General features: G+C 33.1%; 1 protein-coding gene across 1 annotated transcript in view; it reads right to left on the bottom strand.

Moving 5' to 3' along the window:
• Positions 1-279: 279 nt before the first annotated feature.
• The window catches only part of LOC129224811 (DNA topoisomerase 1-like), a 31,400-nt gene continuing 6,282 nt past the window's right edge, over positions 280-25,397 (bottom strand). The window contains exons 2-3 of the mRNA XM_054859359.1: positions 11,485-11,765; positions 280-1,750 (exon numbers count right to left, since the gene is read on the bottom strand). Of these exons, the coding sequence (XP_054715334.1) occupies positions 1,695-1,750; positions 11,485-11,765 (337 nt within the window). The 3' untranslated portion in view covers positions 280-1,694. The remainder of the gene's footprint in view (positions 1,751-11,484; positions 11,766-25,397) is intronic.

Consider the following 25,397-nt stretch of genomic DNA (forward strand, 5'->3'; position numbering starts at 1 on the left):
AAGTAGGATCCAGTTGCTAAAATACTTTCGGAAACAAAGAATGTCAAACAGTCTGTAACTTAGACTTCAGTTGACTATGAAAAATAAATGTTCAATCCAACTTTTTTTTTTTTTTTACAGTTCTTAGTTAATGCATCATTTGCCGAAAGTTTTGCTTCAGAGGAAAACCTCAGTATCTTAAATTAGTTGAAAGAATTTTTATTTATATTTTTTTTTTCTTAATTTATTTATTTATTTTTTATTTTATTTTATTCTTTTTTTTTTTTTTTTTTTTTGGATATGAAGATTTATTCAATTAAAAAGCAATTTTCTGAATAAAAATGTATTCTGTTTTAACGTTACAACTTTACAGAATTCAACTAAAAGCATTTTCTTAAAAATTGTATGACAAGCGTTGAAAATATAATCACAACAATTTTCAGATATTTTGATGAGTTTGTTCCGAAAAATTATAACTTAAACATTTAGTTTATTTTCCTGTTAGGAACGGAAGGAAGTTTCTAGGTATAAGTTAGATTTATCGACGCTGTTGTTAAATGCTATTTCAGACACGTCCTCCGAAAAAGTAAAGTATTTCTTCATGCCCATTTCATTACTTTAATTTGATTTAAGTGTAGTCCACAATCATTTAAAAACATCAAATATCAAAATATGAGCTTATGTAGAATGTTTTGGATATTTCGCTTCCGTTTCACTCTACAAAATGTCTCAATTTACTCACTAAACATTCTCGAATGGTGAACAGAATAAAATTGTTGATTTTGGATTGAATTCTCCATCTAATACTGTTTCTATAAAAATATTGTACTAAGATAAGACGGGGAAATTAAATATATTTCTTCATTGTACTGCATCTCGTATGTATACACTGACTTAACTTTTTTAACATTAAAATAGTTGTCCGATTTTTCAAATTAGATTATATACACGCAGAAACCTTAAGTTCTATCTATAGGCCATTTTCATCAATGTTTATTCATTTAAAACTGCTTTGACCCGAAAAAATAAAAACAACTGACCAAAGAGCATTTTTTTTTTTTTTTTTTTTTTTTGAAACGATTCAAAGAATGGAAAAAAATAGATGATGTTCATTTCATTTCTGATGGTTTTCTGAAATTGAAGAAAAGTAATTTAATATGCTCTAATGGGGTTTTTCCTTTCAGTCAAAAGTACTATTTTTAGTCACAGAAATTGATAAATTAAGCAAATAATAATAATAATAACATGGAGCCAGAAAAAAGTTTTATTTTACCAACAGTTATTTTTTATTTAATTTTTTTAAATGTCCGATTTTGGGGGTAAGGCGTGTCCTTTATGACATCACAAGTGATGCACTTTGGCGCGATATTTTTATACCGCGCTAAATGTTTACGCATTGCTGTCAACCAGCATGCTCTTTCAGAAAAAAAAACATACTTTTAAAATTTCGGAAACAACCCCATTATTGGCAATGGATATTTGGTATTTGGATCACATTCTTGACATCGCATTCTCATACTTTTGCATTACCAAAATTGCCGCAAAAAACTAAAGGTTAGATGAGATAACAACACACATAGGTAGATTCCTATCTCTCTGCACAACATTAGTAAGTCACACGTACTAATTTCTGTTTTTACATTCAACTGTAAGCTCTTATCACAATCACGAACGTTTTTCGAAATTGAAGAGTTCCTCCCAAGGCTCCCTTGGCATTAATATTTCGAATGAGAGTTCGTGAATTCTCCAGTGTTGTTGCAGCAATAAAAATCTGAAAGAAAAAAAATCAAACAGTTAAAATGTTTTAAAAAATTCATATAACTTCGATATTTTTCATTTGGGTAAATTTTTAATCAAACTCTAAACACAATCTTTGGGGGGGGGGGGGGTGCTTGTAGTTTCCATCAAGTTAAGCGAAAAACTTCTGAGCGATACACAGTGTTTCGCCGTACACTTCTTCAGTATTCGTGATATTTTCTCTTTTGGAAGTAAAATTCACCATCCAAATAGTTTTCAATATCAATCTTATACTATTATATCTTCCGTTTCTTTTTAATGCAATGTTTTATGTAGACTAAAATAGTTTGTTGTGAAGAAACAGAGGATTTGCATAAGCAAAAGCACTGAAGTTGAAAATTTCTCCAAAATCAGCTAAGAAAAGATAATTTGAAAGAATTTTCATTTTATTCTGAAGAATATATACCAAAGATGACGCATCTTTTTCCAGAGATATGAAATTTTGCCTCTATATTTAAAGTGTAAACAGATATTCAAAAATATTTTTTTAACTTAACGCAGTGGTGTAGTCAAGGGGAAGGTCCAGTGAATGAGTATACCGAAATGAGTAAAAAAATCAAAAATTAAAAATGCTTTTTTTTTCACTCTTAGTTTTCCCACTCGTATGATAAAAGGAAACACGAATTGTAAAACACGTTTTCTATTCCAGGTATGATATAAATAAATTGAATTTGAAAACATACTTTTACTTTTCTAAATTAAGAAAAACGAATATTATTACACAAAAAATTGCCGTTACGGCAAAATACACCTTCAATGTAGTTATTAAGAAAAAGCAACTTAAAGCCAAAGCATGGTTTAAGTCCTTTTTTTTAAAAGTGAGTTGAGGTAAAAATTATTTTTAAAACCAGAATTTGAAGTTTGTTAGAGGATTTTAAGCAAAATCAGATTTGAGGACACCTGTATGGAGCAGTTTTTCCTTCATATTCATATTAATTTTCAATGTTAATTTAGTATTAGTTTTAGACAAATTTTATACATAAAGTTAAAAAACTTTATGCATAAAAATTGTCTAAAATTAATATTAAGTATTTTCGATACATTGATACAGAAAAAACCTCATCTAAAATCAAGTAATGTCTACCTCACTGACTTATCAATATATTTAAAAACAATTAAAACATAGAAATTGAAGACATTACTTTCGTTTCTGACATTCTAAAAAAATTAGATTAGATATAAACAAAATTTTAAAAAGTAAATTATTGATATTATACAGTGACTAATCTAACGCGCTTGTCACGAATTGTAATTAAGATCTTAATGGGGTCATTTACAAAACTTTAAAAGTATTTTTTTTCTGAAAGAGCATACTTAAAAACTTAGGAACTGACCATTTTTTAATAAATTTGTTTGAGTTTAATATTTAAAAAAAAAACTTAAATCGGAGCCCTTCCATTGTTTACATTTCTTGTCGATGACATCACAAATGATGAAATGCCATTCTGTGTTGCCATTCACAGTGCAAAATATTTAATTCGCATCTTTACTCACGTGTATTGGCAACGATATGGTTGATAGGAAGCGTAGAGCGCAATTTTAATTCGCTGCTTGATTATCATAACGTGGAAACGTAGTGGAAAGATGCGACAAAGTGCATCATTTGTGACGTCATACAGACCACGCCTTGTTTGAAGAATCGGACATTTTAAAAAAATTATTAAAAAAAAACTTTTGAGGAAATGAAAGTATTTTCTTGGTCCATGTTTTTTTTTTTTTTTTTTTTTTTTTTGCTTATTCTATCCATTTCCATGACTAAAAGAAGTACTTTTGACTGAAGGAAACCACCCCATTGTAATTAAAATCTTAATTGTGTTAAAATTGAAATCCTGTATTAAAGGAAAGATGTTAAATAGTTTAATATTGCTTTCAGGGTACGTTAATGTGGAACAAAGAAGATTGTAAAGAACGGAGAAAGAAATTTTCTCAAAGAAAGTTGAAGAGGTACTTTATCTCGGAGATTTATGCAAAGCTCAGGAATTTTGAAGCCTTCTTCAGTAATTTAAATACCCAAAAAGTTATTTTTAGAACTGGATTAAAAGAAGAAAGTTAATAGAAATTTTCTTCTGCAGAAAACTATATTGAACACACCATTTTCTCCGAAATTTATGCTTCCATCACTTAATGAATAATATTAGGATTTGTTTTGCATTTTGAAGTTGAAGTACAAGATAAATTGAAAATAATATGAAATGAAATTTTCTAATTTAGAAACAAAGATGATTTTTTACCAAAACTTTAACAAATGTTTATGGTCTTAGATGTGCTTCAATTTTTGGTACCCAATTAGTTACAGATTCAAAGCAATTTCTTTTCATCTTTTATTGTAGAGTTCTGCAGTCAATTCCTCTCCAATATACGAATAAAAGCTTATTACAGCTTGTTAAAAGTGATTACAAACTTTAATCCTCAGCGCTTAGTTACATGGCTTTTATTATGGAAGATGAAGAGTTGCTTAAATTTGCATTAGGTTTAGAAAACGTTGACCTAATTACATTTACTTTTTGCAATTTTGGTCAAGTTTGTTGAAAAGTTTGAGGAATTTTGTTATTGTAGAATGGAATGAACTCAGGTTTCCAGGGATAGCTGTTCTTGCGAGAGAATAAGGAGCTAATGTTGAGAGCATATAACGCATCAAACAGTTTTGGAAGTGTCCGAAAATTTAGGACCCTTTATTTTGCGAATGGTGATATCTTAATAAAATTATTAAACCTCTGAAACTGATGAAAATGAGAATGTTTTCCGTCGGGGTAATTTCTGAGACAGTTACTAGGTATGCACATACATTTTTTTAAATTTAATTTTCCGTAAAGCAAATAGTATGTGTGACTCAAAATTCTTGTAAAAAAGGTATCTTTCTTTCAAATAAATAGTTTTTCCAATGAACACACGTCTTTCTTTGGCTCTAGTTAGTTGCACAATAAATTTAAATTGGAAAAACCACTTTGGGCCAGGGTAACCCAAACGTAAGGGTAACATTGGCCCAAATTAAAAACAATTAAAAAGGGTAATAATGCTTTCAAACAAAGTGATCAGTATTCAAAAATAAATTAAGAGAACTGTACTGAATTTTGAGAAAAAACCTTTTCTTGTTAGTATAAGAAACAGAATTTGTTGTCACTGGTAATAGCGTGCTGTTTTGCTTCGCTATTCAGCTTTATAACAAGCGATGTAATATATATAATGCCTTGAATATTTGCAAAGAAGTAAGGCATAATCACTTGGAATATATTTTCAGATATTTACATTTTTGTAAAGAATTTCGAAAAGAAAGCGAAAACAAATAAAAGAAACTAACTATATATTAAAATAAAATAGTTAAGTTTATTGTTAATTTCAAACCAAGGAAATAACAGAAAGCAAACAAGAACCTATTCTGATTAAGAGGAAATCGTTAAAGATGATGTTAATAGTGGAAAATAATTGTCGTTTGAAGAACAGTTACAATTAGGCGTAAATAATAATGATTTTTAAAAAAACTACAAACAACACGCGCATTGACAAAAATTATTTTATGAAAACCAAAAAGGACCGAATTTTTGAAGATGAAGGACTTCCAAGCAACTACAGGAGGTGTATCTCGCAATATTAACAGTACCACCGGCCTGCGTGAATTCAGAAAAAATATTTTCAACTGCAGAAAATTTTTGCGCTAAAATGAGTTCCAGGCTTAGTGAGCATTATGTATCTTGTTATTATTGATTTATTATTGTAATATTTGTACCTTCACTTTGTATTTGTTCACACTAAGTAAATAATGCCTTTTTTGCGCCAAATAATAAAATATGGCAACGATACACTTAGTTTTTATTTTGAATGTTTTTTTAGGAAATTTCTCATACCAGTATTAATACCGGTATTCCGGTATCACGTTAAAAAATATACTGATTACCGGTATTGCAATCCCTAATCCTAATTTATATATATATATACAGGGGCGGACTGGCTGACTTTGGTCCAGTCGGCAAAAGAGTATTTTGGCCCACCTTTGTAAATTAAAAAGGTTGAATTAACCAGTACCGGATCTCGATTCTTCCGAGCCGAGCAAAGACATTAAACTACCGCTATAGTTCCTATTTTCCTTTAAGTTTCTAAATCAAGTTTTAAAGTTCTAAAAAAAAAGAAAAGAAAAGAAAATTGTGAAACGTAAAATAAAGCTAATACTGACTCATTTTTTATGTGCCTTCAAAGGATACTAATGGTTATAAGTCTGAAAAGGCACATTTCTAGGCTTCTATACTGACAACATATGAAGGACACGAGGAAAGGGAGGAATCAGGTAAATTCTCCCGGAAATTTTTCGAAATTGGTTGATCTGTATAGGCATAAGGAGAAAAGAATCGGAAGAAGGGGTTCTAGTTCCCTTCCAATTGATATTTTCAAAGTTGATGTCAAAAAGGATAATTTTACAATTTTCGATAACGGTGAAGATAGGAAAAAGAAAGGGTTCTCCCCCACGATTTTGTTTTCTTATCTTTTATTATTATTTTTTTTTCAAAATTGAAGTCTATTTTTGGCTATCTTTGTTTACAATAGAATGTCGAGGGCTCTTCCCAGAAATTCTCCGAAATGGAAAGTTTTAGAATTGCAATTTTAGGTTACCCTTGGTAAAATTAATGAAACAGGGAAGCATCAGTAGCTCTCTACGAAAACGTTTCGACTTTGAAACGAAAAATTATCATTTGTCACGCTTGAGAGAGGAGGAGGCTCAGTGACCTCATTTAGAAGCATTTAAAAACTGAAGTATACTCCACCCAATTTTAATCTGCCTTTAGTTACTATAGGGAATCCGGCGACTTTCCTTCTCAATTTTTCGACACTGAAATTTTAAAAACATAATCTTATAATGTGTTTGAAAACATTAAAAGGAAAGCGGACAGATTTCTCGAGTGTTTCTCCCCACATTTTTTAGGAAGAGGCTGTGCCCTTCCGCTTTTAAGCTTATTTTTCAGCCTTAACTTGATCAACCCTCCTTGCCCCTTAAAAGTTTAGACAAAACTGCACAAAAGCTTTTTTTTTTCAAAAGGTAAAGATTTACATAAGAATGTCCTTGAAACGTCACTCTTTCGTTTCAATAACTTATCTACAAGAATCTGGTTAGAATATATCTGAATATTTTTTATATTACCTTTAAAACTAAACATCAAAAAGCTTTTCAATATTTTGAAAATAATTACTATATTGTATGGTACCTAGAAAACCAAAAAGTAAAAAAAGCACCTTTTCTGTGTTACAAAACTTCTCTAAACAGTACCCTTTTATCTGAAAGCGCACTGGCTCTTTTTTTGTTCTGGGGGAAACACTGGTTCCCTCAGGGCATTTTTTTTCTGAAACTGAAATCAATTTTTGGCTATAGTGCTTATAAAAGGGTTACGGAGCTCTCCCACGAAAATTTCAAAAAATGAAATTTTAGGCTATCTTTAGTGACTTTAAGGGAATGACGAAGGTTGGAAGACTTCGTCTGGCAATTTTTCGATATTTAAATCCAGATTCACTCATTTTTGGTAAGACCAACAAATAACATCAGTGTCCGATAAAAAGGCTAATATCTTTCCCACATTATTTACTAGAAAGCAGAGGGCTGATCTTACATTTGTGTCCCGTTGTAGCATCAATCGGAACTTCTGTAGTATCGGCCACACGCAAAAATGAATTTAAAAAAAAAAAGTTTGGACTGAACTGGTTCTTGCATCAGTCGTCAATTATAGACTTAAGGCAAATATCGTTGGTGACTTTTAGACTACAAAGGAACCTCATATTTGAAATACCTTAGGTACCCCGTTAAGTATAAATCTAGCCCTGATTACAACTGAGGACTAATTTATCAAAGGGAACATATCCATTTTCCAAAAATGTTCAAGAAGTAAGAAAAACGAATTAAGGTAAGGGAGCAAAATAGTTTTATCATCTTTTGTGAGTAAAGAATTGAACACAAAAGCACAGCAAATCATGAGCCACAGTAAGAAATGTTTGTGTAAAAAACCAAGGAGATATCGCCATCTTAATTTTGGATATGTGCCCTTTTGAAGGAAAACCTGAATGTTGAAAATTCCAATTTCACCAAAACTCTAATATTTCACCTTCATATTCTCCTATCTAAGTACATAAACCTAAAAGTAGTGGATTAAAATTTGAGGATTTTGGACATGTGTTCCTTTGGATATAAAAGTCTTCGTACTACAGATTCTTTCAGAATCTGTCCCCTTTTGTTCAAAATAAAACGTCAGAGGACGGATTTGTTACCTTTTAATCAAAAAGCTACACTTTACCCCTAAAAAAAATAGGATTTTCCACGTTTGAACTTCTTGAGCGTAGGTGATTTGATAAAGTTCGTGTGAAAGATTTAGAAAATATCAAAAGAATTTTTCTAAAAATTGGACATGTTCCCTTTCGATAAATTTCTCCTCAAATAATGTAGGTCAAAAAAAAAAAAAAAGAAACCTTGCCCTCCCCAGCGTGCTGAATCTGCCTGTATTCAGGAGCTCTCTTGAAGTCGAAATTTTGTCCTGTTTCAGATTCAGTTTATCGTAGTCCACACTTGCTTTAGCTTTCCGCTTGAATCTCTCCCAACCAGTGAATACCAGGGGCGTGCACAGAAATTTTGGTGCACGGCACAAATGACTTTTACGGGCCCATCTCTCTCTTGTTTACCCCCTACGTCCCTACACATATTTCACCCCTCATTTAAAAAATCTCGGGCCTTCAAGCTCGGAATCGGGCCAACAGATGTACCTTCTTTCTCCCCCCCCCCCCCTGTGTTTGCCCCTGCTCGTGCTAATGTATCAACACCCCAAAGCATGACCCACACATTTATAGCAGTGCCGGGGCCTCTTTGTCTAATGGTGCACGCCCCTTTAATTTTTGTTAATAGACGTACAAATATGAGTTTTTAACTCGCTTTTTTCGTCGCGGGCCCTTTTCCAGGCCACATCGGACCCCAATTTCTTTGGCCCCCTCCCGTTTCCTCAATGTGGGAGCCATGGTCCCCAGAGCTCTAAAAACTAGAGAGAAAGTTGATAAAAGAGGAAAGCATTCGTACGTTCTGAACTTCGGCTATTTACTTTGGTCGCTGCTTAGGGTGGGAAAAAAAACTGTTTCCAAACGCTTTTTTCACATAGATTAAACGAATTATATGTTTTTATTTACTTTTTAATGACACTTTTAAAATATTAGGTGTGAATTTAAATGTATTCAGTTCAATAAAAAAATTGCTTGAAATGGCCCACTCGGCGGTTGGCCCAGTCGGGGAGCCCCGACTAGCCGATCTGGCCATTCCGCCCCTATATATATATATATATATATATATATATATATATATATATATATATATATATTCCCCCCCCCCCTGCTTTTTCCCACAAAATAAAAAAAAAGTTACAGTTAAGCGATGGAAAGAAATTCTCTTCCTACGCAACGTGTGGTCAAAACGTCAAAAAGTTATCCTAAAGTTTTAAATTGAATTAAATGGTAAAAGAAGTGTGTGTGTGTGTGTGTGTGTGTGGGTGAATGTAAATGAGTTTTATTCTGCATTACATTTGTATTTAACTCTTAACATGCTTATTGCTGCTTCATTGTTTTATACTACATATTTTTTTTCCATTGTGGTCCAAATTTACTAATAGTATTTACTGCCCAAAAAAATCATGTAATATAAACTTAATAATGGTAGTAATTGTTACCTCGTTTACTTAACAATAAGATTCCACCTGAATAGCTTACTCGAGCTCTGTTATGTTGAAATATGTAACAAAACGACCGAAAATGTTGAGAAAAGAAGTCTCTTTTAATTAGTTTTCCACTTGTTGTTGTTGTTATTTATATCACTCGGGAACCCGAGCCCTAATAGCAATGTTACTCGATTTGAAGGCAAAGGGGTACGGCTTCCGTTCAATCGAGAGCCTATTTCTATGTGAAAGTCCGATTTAGCTCAGACAACACGATAGATGGCAGCACCATTTATGGACAGATTGATAATTTAGAACCCGACCAGAAGCCGATTAACTTCTGGCCTAGCACCCCCAGAGGATTTGTTTCATTTGAATGACGTTGTGACTAGACCACGAACATATTTAACGTCCCCCAGTCACCCTTAATGAAGACGGTGGAACTTTGACCGGTTAGGATCGAACCAGGAACCCTCCAGTCACAAGTTCGATGCCTCATCGATCAGGCCACACGGCCCAGTTTTCTACTCATATTTACCATGATTTCTTACTTTATTTAAGAGTACAAAAAGCATTGCTAATGCAGATTTCTGTAACTGTTTGAAACTTCCAATTCATTTTGCAAATCGACCAGATTAATTCCCTCCCCACTGTCTCAAAAAATAATTGTTCATATACAGTGTTTTCCATACAATGTGAATGTATTCGAAATTAAAATATACTATAGGAGTCAAAAAGAGGTAAAACCGCTTTTGTAGGATGTGACCCGTCCAATGAGGTCCAAGCAAAATTAAAATGTTTTACCTCTTTGACTAATTTCTTAAATAGCCGCAAGGTAGCGTATTTAAGCTCAAGAGGTGCGAATGAATCTTGTATAGTGATTCAGTTTGTAATTAAAGTGTGCAGCTGCAAAAGAAAGCATCTCCAATTTCAACTATTTCACAAATGCAGATGTTTTTTCCACACCTTTTTTACAGTAATGCTTAAGAAAACCAACAACCTGAGACAGACATAAAGGTTCAAAAAATATCCTCTAAATAAGGGATTCTCAAACGGTGGCTCGAGACTCCTAGGGAGGTTGCGGGATGTGTCCAGGAGGGGTCGCGAGATGTGGAAGAAAAAGTTACAGCAAATTATTTATAGTAATTATATTTTATTTATTTCATTGCAACAATTAATTTTATTTTTTGTGTTTTCATTAAAAACGCGCAGGAGCGTCGATGTCAAGAGTCATCTTTGTTTCTTTTTCGTACTGCGTGCGATGATAAAACTTAAAGGAGCGCAAAGTCCATAATTATCATAAAACAACTGCCAGATTATAAAATCAGTTAGGGCTACTACTGACTCTTATTATAAAATAATTCAAGTGACAAAAATTCATGTTGTTTTTTCTAGTTACTTGCATTTATAAGGACAAAACCCAATTATATGTGAAGTTTTTAGTTTTTGTTTTAGGATTTAGACAGAGTTTAAACTTTGGGGGGTCGCCAAAATACTTAATCTCAAAAGGGGATCGCAATGTCTAAAAGTTTGAGAACCCCTGCTCCAAATTGTTTAAACAAAACAGGATAAGTTTTTATTACTCATATCTATTTGCAACGATAGAGATGTGAGCAGTTCTGAAAAAGAAAAAAAAATATTTTTTGGAGATTCCTACTGTTCCAGAAATACGCACGGTTCAATTCAACGCCTCCTTTATACTAAATGCCAATCACGTTCGCCTCAAAAAGTGATCCTCTGCCGGTACTCTTTCAACGCTACCTGGCGGCAATGTAAGGATAGCGCTGCTATGGCGATCGATCTAAACAATTCAAATCCAATAGTTAATTGGCTAACTTCCAAATTTAAATTTAGAAGCTATCCAATTGTGTTCTCCTCTATTAATTTCTAATACATTCGACCTTCGATAGATGACAGTAGCAAGAGTACCGAAATTTACTTATTGGGTTCACTTTTGCGCTATGCTAAAAGCGAGAAAACGATAGGCATTTAGTATTAAGGAGGCGTTACTTCAACTACGCTATTCATGACTTCTAATGCTTACCTCGATCATCATCGCCGAGATGAGGCGTGAAGTACAAAGTCACGACAACTAGCAACACCGCAAGTACTATGATACTCGTACTAATAACCACTACGACGCACGTGGCTTTGCTCCGTTCTTCCTCTCCTTCATCTTCCACGCCAAATCCATCCTCAGCATGTCTCTTCTTCCCTCGTTTCCGCTTGTGCCGGCCTTCGCTGGAGTGATGTGAAGAGCGCGATTCGGTGTCCTTGTTGTGGGAATGGCGACTTTTACTACTGGGTGAGGAACTCTTCTTCGACCTGAAGTTTCAAACGGAAAATCAGACATACAGTTGAAATCAATTAATACGAAATGTCAAAAATCCATGAATTTGTTCGTATTAGCCGTTATTCGTAACAACCATGAATCTGTTAAATGGGGAAGAAAAAAAGCATGTGTATAATTTACTATGTATGTATTTGTTATGTAACATAATACATTGCCAGTAATTTATATGACGAACGTTTCACGAGCTGATAGTGCTTTTCTTTTTATGCCACCCATCATTGGTTTGTAAAGGATTGCCAAAAAATGCAGCACCGAAGTTAGAAGAAACGTAGATTGTCAGGACAAATACTACGGATTTTTTTCCTTCATGAACCAAAAAATATAAGCTAAGTTACAACATGAAATAACCTGCCTTATGAATGTTTTAGAGGAAAATTAAATATGTGGGTCAGGCATTTTTATTGTGTTAAATTGTATTAGAAATAACTGAAGAACCTATTGGAAGAAAGGTGATAATGGAGCGGGTAAAGGGGCAGGTGTAAATACCCAAATGAAAAGGTAAGTATGTTTTATTAATAAGTAGACCTACCTGTTCAAAGGTAAACAGCAACAGTATGAATTTCAGTCTTTTCATTTTCAGAATAGCAACAGGGGAGAAATGCCTTGACTCTAACAATAGCCCAGCCTAGTCTAATGCAGTTCCGAGCATCTCTCATCCCCTTGAGAGCTAACAAGCTTGAACTCGGGGACAATGGAAAAGTAATACAGTACACTCCCGACTATAAGCGGATTTGGGTGGCAAGGTAATCGCGGATAAGAGAAACCGAGGATAATCCGAATTATAGGTACAAAACGATGCAGGTGTATACAATAGCGAATAGGAATAAAACTCACCCATACAGAAAAGTTATAGCTATAAACAGTAACATTGAGTGTAAAAAATATATGAAAAAGCTAAAAACAAACAATAACATAATTATGAGTCATCACCCTTGAAGAAAAAAAAATGTTAAAAGACCCGCGGATAATCCGAACCATGCATAATCCAACCGCTGATAATCGGGAGTTTACCGTAAGTAGTTGGCTGCATTGACCGCAGTCATTGTCAGTTAAAATTTTCAGTACCATGTAGAAAAGGTAGAATAGCTGTCAGCACTTGATAACTAAAAGATGGGTAGGAAGTTACTCAAAGGATTAGGAATGCACGGTGAGCTTTCTGCAATGACACGAAGTATCAGAAAAAAAAAAGTATTCAATTGGGAAATTTTTCCGTAGAGAGATCAGAAGTTTGGTTATTCTTAACCGAAATGTTCTTTTTGTTATACTTAATATGTGTGAAATTTTTAATGTAGTTCAAAAGCAAACCAAAGTAAATTAACAAAATAATTGTTTTAGCCGTGATTTCGTATTAACCAAGGTCGTATTAACAGAGTTCAACTGTATGTCCAAAGAATGCAAAACAAACCTCGAAATGATACTTGATACTTCCAGTTTGCACACCTACCATGTTTCCAAACTTGTGTAATGTTTTCGAACTAGTATCAAAATTTCAGGTGTTTAAAAACTGGAATGAAATTTTCAGTATGGTGTTATACTGGTTTTAATTTTATGTAGATTTTCATGCGAGTTTCAAACTTTATGCTCAAATAGAGCGACCGGTTTAACCTGTTGGTAGATCAAATGACGGCTAATGACGTCAGTGGTCAGTAACCGGTTGTTTTACTAGTAGATGCTTCCATCGAATGCTTTTGGTTATTAAGCGGATAGTTGAGCAGACGAATAATACGCAGGTGAAAAATAATTTACCTTACTTGGTAAAAAAGGTCACGCGGTTCTATCACCCATCCTAAACTGCGGTCGACCGGTGGATCAACCGAAGGTGGTTGTTTCCATCAGTCAAAAGTACTACTTTTAGTCACTGAAGTTGATAGAATGAGCAAAAAATAACATAGAGCTTCTTTTTTTTTTTCTGCTCATTCTATCAACTTCAGTGATGCAGCGGGGAGAAACGTTTGTTTTCAAAACTTTTAATTTTTAATTAATTTTTTGAAATGTCCGATTTTTCAAATAAGGTGTGGTCTTTATAACGTCACAACTCTCTGATTAACTCGCGCGGCGCGATATTCCACTTGCGCGCTGAATGCTTACGCTTGCTGTCTATCGCGTTTCCAGATTATGATAATTCAAAAGCGAATTAACATTGTGCTCTACGCTTGCTATCAACCATATCGTTGCCGGTACATGTGAGTGAAGAAGCGAATTAAATATTGTTCTCTGCGATAATAGCATAAGTGAATGACATTTCATCACTTGTGATGTCATGTGCAGAAGTTTAAAAAATGAAATTGCGTCTGCGCACCGATTAAAATACTTTTTTAAAAAGTAGTAAACTTTGTCAAACTTTTTTAAAAATGGTCATATCTTATGTTTTTAAGCATGCTCTTAAATAAAAATACTTTTTAAATTTCGGAAACGACCCCATTAGAACAACTTCGGCAACAACCAGTTAAACGGTAGCTCTATTACAGAGCTCCTGGCTAGGCACCAGTAAACCGCAGTCGACCGGTTGCTCTATACGAACATAAAGAGTGTTTCCAATGTGTTTGATAACCGGCATCTAAGTATTTCATCATGGTTTCATACTGCCGTTAAAATTTCTGGAATGATTTAACACCGGCTTCAAAAATGCCTGTATGTATTCCCAAACCAAACCAAAACGAGAGGCACATGGGGCCGCCCATGGGGTGAAAGATTTACTGTGCCCATCTCAGTCTTCCTAACAAAGAGCTTTAAGGGGCTAGGCAGATGCTCCGGTTAGGTGGTTAGCCGAATCCCAATGTTTAGTTCCCAAGCACTCTTGGTGCGCATTTCATCGACCCACTGAAGGGATGAACGGCTGAGTCGGCAATTCCCGACCCGGGGATAGAACCCGGACCCAGGGAGGCTCAACTGGGGGGGGGGGTGGAGGTCCTGGCACATATTGCGCCATTGACACGTTTTTAGGGGGGGTGATGACGGGTATTTTTCTCATTTTTGAGGGGGCTCTTGATTTGGGGGGTGTCTTTGCGACATTTAGAGGGTGCGCCCTTGCTCTTATGGGGTGAGCAGGGCACCCCTGCCCGAACCTGTGGCGTGGAAGCGCGTAGAGCTACCACTGGGCCATTAGACATCTTGTACTCATACCGGTTTTATAATTTTCACTTTGATTTTCCTGGTTCAGAGGGACAGGCTGTCTGAAATTGGGATTGTTCCGTTTAAAATGAGCCGAAAACATACTAAAATGTGTTTCGAATGTGCTCCGTTACAATGGAAGTCTATTTGAATGTGCTCTGAATGTTTCCTGCTCAGGAAATTTCTTAACCCTGAACTTTGGAACTTATTTGAGCACACGTTTGAAATTATCGCTTTATTTCGTACAATTACATTGTAATTTCAACAGCTTTCTTTAACTACCAGTATATACACTCTCGCAATGAATCATTACAGAAATGTGCAATGAATTGCTGTTGGCTGGTGTCAAATGTCATCAAACGGGATTGCTTTCCCTCGTCGAAGACCGTCCCTTGTCCGACGACGGTTGACACCTCCCATATGATATTGCGGTTAGAGTAACAGGAAAACCTAGTGGTATAATCAAAAGAGTGCTCCATAAGTGCTGCAAAAATTGTCTCAAAAACTGCTGGATTTGTGCTCTAAAACAGAAATATGTGTCAGTGTTCAAAAAATGTTCTGAAGAGAAAGAGTAAGAAAGTGTGCTAAACCAAAGTGGTGTTCTGAAAATTGTTCTCAGAAATGTTTTTAAAGAAGTTCCAAACATTGTGTTTCAAAGTGTTCTGAAAAATGGTACAAGTGTTCAAAAAGCTTTCAAAACACGTTCAAAAAGTGAAGATTTCAATGTAGTCACATTAAGTATAGCCCCCTCTGTCATCAAATGCTAGAGAAATAAGTCATAAGAAAAAGATTTTCCTGTAAATAACTTTGTAACTTTTGAATTGCTTGTCTCATATCGTAAATTAAGCAAATTAAACTCACAAGAATCTTCGAGGCAGAAAATAAAAACCTTGAATCAGTGGAAAAAAAAATAGTGCATTAAGTCGTAAAAATCCGTTAATAAGCGCAAGAATAATTCAATGCACGAACTCATTATGCAATAAAGTTAAAATTATAACATTATCCTCTTTCTTTGTCACACTGAATTAATGAAATTCATTATGTTTTCAAAAAGCGTGTATTATTAAGGTCGCAAAGTAAATCAATAATGAGGGTAGTTATAATTAAAAGTTTTTCGTTATCCAATATCTATGCCGCAATAAATGCCTCCACCATGATGCGCTTAGAGTAATAATTAACGGGGCATTAGTTAAATTTACAAAATATTTTGATTTTCGATTGAAAAGCACGTTTTTTCTTTGAAGATATAGAAAATGAAATTTCTTTTTTTTATTAATCTTCTCTTAAAAAAAGATTTTTTCAATTAAAAAAAGCAAAAGTAGTTGAAAATTTTATCTAAAAAATGTTAAATATTAATCAAGTAATTACTTCGGAAGTTTATATGTACACTTTTCGGTGCAGTTCGTTTTTATTTTAACTTTTAATTTTTTTTTTTTTCATTGTACAGTGCTGGCCAAATTATTAGATTAAAGAGTTTTTTTTTTTTTTTGTACACTATCTGTACTAAAATACTATTCATTTTACTGTAGTACATACTGTACACTGATTATTACGTTATTTTAGCATAATTTAATGTTTGCAGGTGGCAGCACTGTCTGCTTTGTTTATGTTCTTTGTTTATCTACGTACCAGGAACATAACCTCAATCAGCTTAAACAGTTCACTAGTTCTTTTTATTAGTGTGTTCTGTTATATTCAAAGTTAGTTTTAGGAAATTAGTGGGTATGTGTATGTGAGTATATATAATAGAGAGTATAAACAATTTTTTACCTCCTTTTCTAAAAAGTGTTAAGAAATGGTGTAAACCTTGTGAAAAGTATGCCAAAAAGACTTAAAATGCTCATAAAGAACAAGGGAATGCATACTAAATTATTAGATAATTATTTCACTGTTCTTTAATGTGTCTATAGTTATGTAATCAATAAAAAATTTGCTTTTAAAACAGTCTTAGTCTAATAAATTGGTTATCACTGCGCATTGGAATACATAACATACATGTATAAATCATTTTAGTGTGAAAGAAATTATACGTTACATTTAATAATAATCAAAAACTGGCTAATTAACACTATTTATGAAGCATTTTAATCGTAAAATATAGACACACGATTTCGGCTGAAATATATTCTTTATACTACTCCATGTTGCTTTCCTCAATGAAAATCTTGCAGAGGATATTTTTCTTTCTATATTTGTTTTCGTTACAAATACATAAAATATAAAGATTTTCCCCTAACTTTTGAAATTTAAAAATCTACTGAAACCTGTTTTTTATTCATAGCAATGATTGAGGCAGAACACTTTTGCTGCGCTGTACAACTTATAATATAGGGGAGAGTGAGGAGAGTGTTGTACCTTGGGACACTTTCCATATTTTAATTTATAACGTCAACAACTTGAATCAAATTTAAAATCTAAAAGTCACATTGAAGAACCCCAAAATACTTCTATGCAACACATTTTTTAAAATTTAGACAGTTTGGAAATAAAATATTGCTAGCCATTTAAAGTAAAAGTTAGAAGCTCTCCCAAGGTACAACATCCTATTGTACCTTGGGGCACATCCTGTTGTACTATGGGAAAATCTTCATGATTAAGGAAACAGCCAAATACTTGAACTAATTTTGCACCAGAAAAAAAATTCATGATAGTGAATTGAATCATGAATACTTGATTATGAATTATTATCTAATATTAAATGCGTTTAACAGACTACATAATAATAGAACATTGTTCCGTGTTTCTAAACATATCTTAATTATTAAGATCCATGCATATATAGTACCTTGGAACGTGTCCTAATACATAAAATGTTTGGCTGTCCCAAGGTACAATCACTACATGGTTTAAGAAATACCAAAATGATGGCGAATCTAGATGAACTATAATTATTTTCTCATAAGCAAAATATTTAAAGTACTTCTCTTTTATAACAAAATAAAATACAGTTGATTAAATTTACAAATACAAATACGGAAAATAAAATAAAAACGAAGAAAAAATTTACTTTGCAGTCATGAAATTTTCTTTCTCTCACAAAATCGTCAATTTAACTTATTTGATGCTGATTGTTGCTATGGCACTATTTAGTGGTGAAGGTTACTATTAGAGATTACGAAAACCTGGCTACCAAAAGCAGTAGAAGCCTTTCTTAGAAATTAGCAGTGTCCCAAGGAACAACATTCTCCCCTACTATGATACACAACTTTAATCGGTAGGTACATAACATAATATAATTATGATAGATATGAATTCATTGTTTAGCTGTCATGCTTAGAACAAAGCAACCTATTGAAAAATAAATATTTTGCAAAAAATTACGTTTATAAAAATAATATAACTTTAATATAAAACAATATAAAATTTACGTTGTTCTTCACCTTACGATTTAGATTTTTAGAGATCTTATTGCATCTGGAAAAATTCCACTTTATTAGTAAATTATATTTTCTCGTTCTCTTATTTCTCGCTCTCTAATTCTCTTATTTTTTCTCGTTCACTTATCTATTGTCGAACTTTGTGCTTCTTCGTTTTTTTATGCACTGAAGAAGGGGTTTGATTTTATAGCTCCGAAAGAGTTGTTTGCAGAGTTTTAAAACTCTTTTTAAATACTTTTACGTGTATACACATTGTCATATTTTTACTCATTTCATTGTACACAGTTTTCGGATGCATCTTTTACATATAACGTTTATAGTTTTAAAAATTATACAAAGTGATCATCTGGACAGTTGTTTTGCATGGTTCTCTGAGACATGGACTATGAGTAAGCGTGAGGAATAGATGCTGAAAGTATGGAAGAGAAGGATTTTGAGAAAGGTTTCAGAACAGTTAATGTGAAAACAACGATTGGAGAATCAGACTAAATAAAGAAATGTATGATCGTTATAAGGAATAAGATATTGTCATCGAGATAAGGAGAAATTGGATCCAATGGCTGGGTTATGTGGAAAAATGGAGTCAATCAGAATAACAGGAAGACTCGTTAAGGAAATCTTCAGTGGATCAAGAACGAGAAGAAGACCAAAATACAGGTGGAGAGATCAAGTTTAAGAAGATTTCAAGAGACTGAAAATAATTAACTCAAAGCAAAATTTAACAAGTCGTGTGGAATGGCAAAAGGTCTTGTGGGAGGTTCGAGGCTCTTCTGGAGATGCAGCACCATTGATGGTGATGATGATGATTTTTAGAAAATGGAAGTTTTAATTGGTAGCACCTGCAGCAAAGCCTTTGTAAATAGAAAAATATTTTAAATATTAAGGGGATTCAGTCCCTATACCGTCAGCGTTAATTTGCACAGGTTCATGTACTTTTTTCTGAAAACCTATTAAAGATACAATTATGAAATCTTTTCTGTACCTTAAATAGACTCTTTCCTCTATACTGAAGTAAAGTTTTACAAAAAGAAAGCTTAGTTTTTTTTTCTTTTTTTTTTTCATTCTAATGTGTAAGTCACGGTATTTTTTTCAAAAAATGCCATTTTGCAACACGAAATCAGCTCTATAAAAATATTTTTCGATTAAGAGAAAAAATTTACTTTAGTATATGCAATTAGATGTATGGAATAGGTGGTAAAAATTTCGAAGCCTAACACAATTTAGTTTCTGAGAAAAAGGAACATTTAGTTTTTAAAATACCATTTCGAGATGTTGCAATTTAAAGGGGAAAATCATAAATTATCAAAATAGGTTTACATTTTTTTTAAGCTTATTTTAACTTACTTCTAATATGAGCACGATCAAGAAGTTTGTATCATTAAAAAGGAATTGATATAGAGGTTCAAAACATATAAAAGTATTTAGGTTATTGACTCCCCTCAACAACATCTTAGTATCGTTTGAGAGCTGAAGGGATGGAAAACATTTTGAAGTAAAAAAATAATTTAGTATTTTCGACCATTTTTCCGTTTTTAAGTGTTTACATGCACTTTAAGTACATATTTTTAAATAAAATATCATAAAGTAGGCTCATGAAATAGGAAATTGTAAGCAATAACTTTTATAACGATTCATCTTTCTGCTTGTTATCCGGTTCAAAACAAACACAAGCAAAAAAAAATCAGCCTTGAGTCGGAAATGATTGCATTATTTACTACATCCTTGGTGAAAATTACGGAATAAATTTAGACGCCTCTTTTTTTTTTTCCCCTTCTGTTACACTCTAACTTTTTCTTTTTAAATTGTCTTCTGTATCGCTTCATTGCTTTACTAGGAAACCTTACATTCCAAAATCTTCTCCTTCGTTGCATGAAAAAGGGTTCCATGAAACTCCAAAACACATGTATTGAATCAATTTGCTAATTTGTGCTATGTCTAATTGTTTGATACTTTTAACCTTTTCTTAGTTTTCTTGTTGGGAAACATATGCAATTAAAATGTTATCCTCTTTCCCTCACGCTAATAGTCTATCGTTCACTTTTTCTTTTATCATCTGAGTTAAATTGAGTTAAACTCCTATTATTTGTTTGACACCTTATTCGAATAATGTCGGGGTCTATCATTAATATTGCCACTATCGATCCTGATTACCATAACAATCCCATTCAAAATGAGAACAATAAGAATTTGCGAAAATGAATATTTATGAAGCAATAAATATTCATAAATGCTAAGCTCTTCCCAGATCACCAGATCAATAAGTTGTTTTTTTTTTTTTTTTTGAAAAATGCTAATGAATTCTTTTTAACGTCAAAATATGTAATTCACTCGGCCGAAACAGCAATGTTCAAAATATAAATGTTAGAACTTGAATTTTTCTACTTCAATTATCATTCTTCTTTTTTTTTTATTCCACTTTAGTTGATCATATCTTTTTGTAAGCATAGTACTATGTCTGACTTTCTCAGTAATATACATTCATGGATTTGATTTAACTTATTTATCTCTAACTTTTTTTTTTCAATTTTGGTTTAAAATTCTTGCCTTTTTGACATGAAATCATCATCTAATTCCAAATAATGTAACTTGATATTCAAAACAAAGTCCAGATCTTAAAATACAATTTGAAAATGAGAAATACGAAACTAATTGAAAATGTCTTGTTCAATTCAGTTTCCATAAAAAAATTTCGTAAGAATTCCCTTAAAAATTGTAAAGGGTATGCCGACAGATACAAGCATTTTACCATCGTTACCTATATACGTAATTTTAGAGGAAATAAGAAAGTTTTTGTTTCGAAGTCTTTACTTAAAGAAAGTCTTTTTTTTTTTTTTTACTTTTCTTTTTCAGTTTTTGATTTGTACAGATTTTCAACTTTTAAATCCGTACTGATTTAACTGTGTTAAGAGAAAAATTTTTCGCATTAGGAAAATAATAAAAATATTGTCTAAGATCCGTTGTTATGAAATTCTTAGAACAATTCAACGCAGATAAAAATTTTTCAGTTTTAATCTTAAAAAAAAATATTAAGTCATTCATTAATGAGTTAGTTGATTTGCTTTGATGTTTATCCTCAAAATACATTTCGAAATAGACAGCTCTAATATCCAGAAGGGACTTAAGCTCCCTTCTGCCCTCCCTTCTTTATGGGGACCATTTTCCTATTTCGTAACACTTCTTTGATTTTTTTCTACTTTAAATATCCATTGAATTACCTTTTTCACTTCCTTTTACAAAAAAAGGAAGCATTGTATTCGCAAAAAAATTTCACTCAAAAATCGACCTTAATTTCAATTTTGCTCACCCCCGAATGAATGATAGGTTTTTTTTTTTTTTTTTTTCGACTCGACCACACGTGGATAATGCCTAAGAACGTATAGACACGCGAAATATCCATTTTGACGATTCCCGAGTTAGTTACAACGAGTTTTCTCGTGACATCTGTATGTAGGTATGTATGTATGTGCGCATGTGCAGATGTACGTATGTATGTCGCATAACTCAAGAACGGTATGTCCTAGAAAGTTGAAATTTGGTACGTAGAGTTCTAGTGAGGTCTAGTTGTGCACCTCCCCTTTTGATTGCATTCGGAGGCTTATAAGAGGAATTTTTACCCCTTTTTAAAGGGAAATCATTGTTAATTTCGATGTAAACTCAAGTGGTGCTATAATTTGGCGGACACTTGGCGATATATCGCTAGTCTTTTGGTCGCCAAGTTTTGTCGCCAACTTGGCGACAAATTTGGCGGATTTTTTTTTAATCTGTTTCAATATGGCCACTTTTGGTGATATTTAGAGAGTAAACTAGTGAATCATATTAAAATTGCTAGTAATGGGGAAATGACATTATATTGGAGTAAAAGGAAGTCAAGTGATGCACACATCAGCTCGTTTAAAATTATTTTGTGGTTATTTACATTTTGATATAATTATAAACCATTTTCATCAAAGGTTTTTTGCTTGAAAGTAATAAAAAGTTGGTAACCCCAAATAATACCCATAAATTAGAGCAATACTACATGTGAGATCCCACATGTGCATAACATTCCACATTGAGTTTCAGAAATAAAGCCAAAAAAGCGAAAGTCCACATTTACCGTCATTTGTTTTGTTCACGACTAACAACAAACCTCAAATATAGCACATTGGGCGTCTTACAACTATATATAAAAAACTTCTTATTACTCTCGAAGCTTGTGGGTACTGTGGGCGGGTCAGAGTTGTTCAATCTTCCATAAAGCTTTGGCACACCTCAGATTGTAGTAAATTTTCACAAGTATTTGGGCAACCTTGTTTTAAAGCATAGCAGTGTGCTCTCTTACAACATGAAATAAAAGAGACAAATACATGAGATAAAATTAAAATGGGTAACATAGCAAACAAATGACCATGAGAAACAAAGACGAAATGAATTCATTTAAAAATGCTTAGTATAAGTAATCCTCATATACATAACAGCGAATAATCGAGTAGCGCTCCTGAAGTCATCAACACTGAAACTCGGGCCACGACATGATAATTTGACAATTCGCAACTCCAATAAACTATAGGGGGCGCTGCAGCCACTGTCCAATGGCGGATGAAAGAGGTAAAACAAACAAATGCCGGAACTTTATAACTTGCTTTGACGCTTAGTGAATGACAGAAAGTTTTCATCGTGTTTGTGGGAGGCTTTCTTTTTTTCTTCTGAAATTACATTACACCACAAACTGTCTGAAGCCTGTAATTTATCCCAAAGAAAACACGTGGAATGGAATGTTTTAGCTTTTTCGGTAGTAGTGCTAATCACCGCAATTTAGCGATTCGAGCTCTGGAGTTGCGGATATATTTTGGTAATGTTTGACATGCAGGGAAATGCTTAGTTTTGACAAGGCTGAACTCGATCCGCAACTAAACAGTTTTACAAGTAAGACTGTGTCATTTCAGGGAATGATGAAACGGAAAAGTGGTCGACAATGAACGCTATCTACCGGAGTTTAGGTTTAATCCACTGGCGTTAGGATTAAAATTTCAATTACCAAACTATCACCAAACAGACAGTTGCTTCGTTGAAATTTAGAAACAATTTTCATCCGTCATACCCTGACGGACGGTTTTCTAGTTCTTAATAAAGATTTAAATCAAAGAACAATCATTTACAATGACCCTATCTAAACGGTTATTGTAGAAGAATAACATATTAAATCTCTCCATCGTCAGACGACATCATTTTCGATACTCTCGCCACATAAAGCAATGTATTCATATCAAGACTCATTAGCTACCCATCACAAAAGGAATAAAAGCTAACAATTAGCCTCGGAAAAATAAAATTAGTAAGCAATGTTAATTTCTCAACAAAAAAAGTTGTATAATGCGTACTATTTTTTTTCCTTGAAGCTAACGCTCAAAATCATTAACAGGAAAGCTATAATATATTTCAAGGACAGTACAATAATCAAGAAAAATAAAATGAGACTGTATTCAAGGGAAATTATTAGCAGGAAAGCTATATTATATTTAATTTACTATCTTTCAAGAAAATATTGAAGTAATAAAGTCGGAGGATGTGTTGCTAAAATTGAAAAGTGTTTAACTAATGTCCACAGGTATCCATCGCACGTGGAGGGCAAAATTCGTTTAAGGAATAACAATTCAAAAAGAAATTGAAGAAAAAACTGCTTAACAAGTTACACAAGTGAAGTACTTTCACTAATTCAACAAATTGACTTTTATCATTGAATAATATGTACAGATATAAAAATTTTAAGCAAAATCTAGCTCAATTGTCCCACAGCACGTGACGATGGAATCATCCATTAGACAAGAAAAATGCATCTACAGTGTCCAACTGATTCGTCAATTATTTACTAAATTTATAACGTTTATTTAATATTACTTCGTTAACTACCATATAATAAAAATGATTTATTACTTTGAAATGCAGTTTGGTTAGTAAAGTTCAGTTTTTAAAAGCTTAACTGCAGTTGTTTTACGAACTCATTTAATGTTGCAAGTGTTCTCAAGTTCGCCATAGCCCCTTGCGTCCAGGCATAGTTAAGAAAATTTTACGTTTGCTTCACAGGACGATTATTTATAACCTATCATTTAAGTTATCGGGGCCCTCTTAAAATGTTCTATTAATAGAAAGCCATAAAGCAGTATTGCTTCATTTTTGGAGAGGATGAAGCTTTTGAAATGCGATGCTGGTTGTACTGGCATTAGTGTCTAAGATGTTAACAAGCTTCATGAAAAAGGGAAGAATATCTGTTATATTCACTAGTATTATTTTCTGGTGTTACTAAAGGATAAAATTCCCAGTAACACTAAAAGATGACTAAGATTGCATACCATGTCAAAATTAAATTATTGCTTAATTACTTACAGATATTTTAAGGACTTAATTTAGAAAAAACCTACTTTATGAGTGAGAATTCGCAACTCCTATAAACTATAAGGGGCGCTGCATCCACTCTCTAATGGCGGATGAAAAGGGTAAAACAAACAAATGCCGTAACTTATAACTTGCTTCGAAGCTTAATGAATGACAGATTGATAATGATAATATTTCATCGTGTTTGTGGGAAACATTCTTTTCTATTCCTTTCAAATAACATTACACCACAAACTCTCTGAAGTCTGCAATTATCTCCAAAGGAAACACGTGGAACGGAATGTTTTACCTTTTTCTTTAGTATTGTTAATCACCGCAAGGTAGCGTATTCGAGCTCTGGAATTGCAAATAGAAAGAGAAGAAATGTGAATTTGTATGATGTGTAATGAGGAGAATTCTTAATAGAAGTAGTCTGACCAAAAAGTGTAGTATTTATTTGTAACTTGCTATTTCCACATTTTGCAAATTTTTCGTTTACTTTGTTTATAGTGTTAAAAACTTTAATCTTTTTCACTTTCTTACTTCCTTTTGCATAATAAAGGAAGTATTGTGTTCGCGAAAATAATTGCCCTCAAATTTCGACCTGATTTTATAATTTTACTCTTTCCCGAATGAATGTTGAGTGGTTTTTCAACTCTATTATCATTAATTTAGTGTAAACGGAAGTCATGTGATGCACGCATCAGCTCGGTTTGTTATAGCAGTTGTTTTTCTGGAAACGTATGTTAGAACTAAGGTTTGTAC

This window comes from Uloborus diversus, chromosome 6, assembly GCF_026930045.1.
Source record: "Uloborus diversus isolate 005 chromosome 6, Udiv.v.3.1, whole genome shotgun sequence".
NCBI classification, from domain to species: domain Eukaryota; kingdom Metazoa; phylum Arthropoda; class Arachnida; order Araneae; family Uloboridae; genus Uloborus; species Uloborus diversus.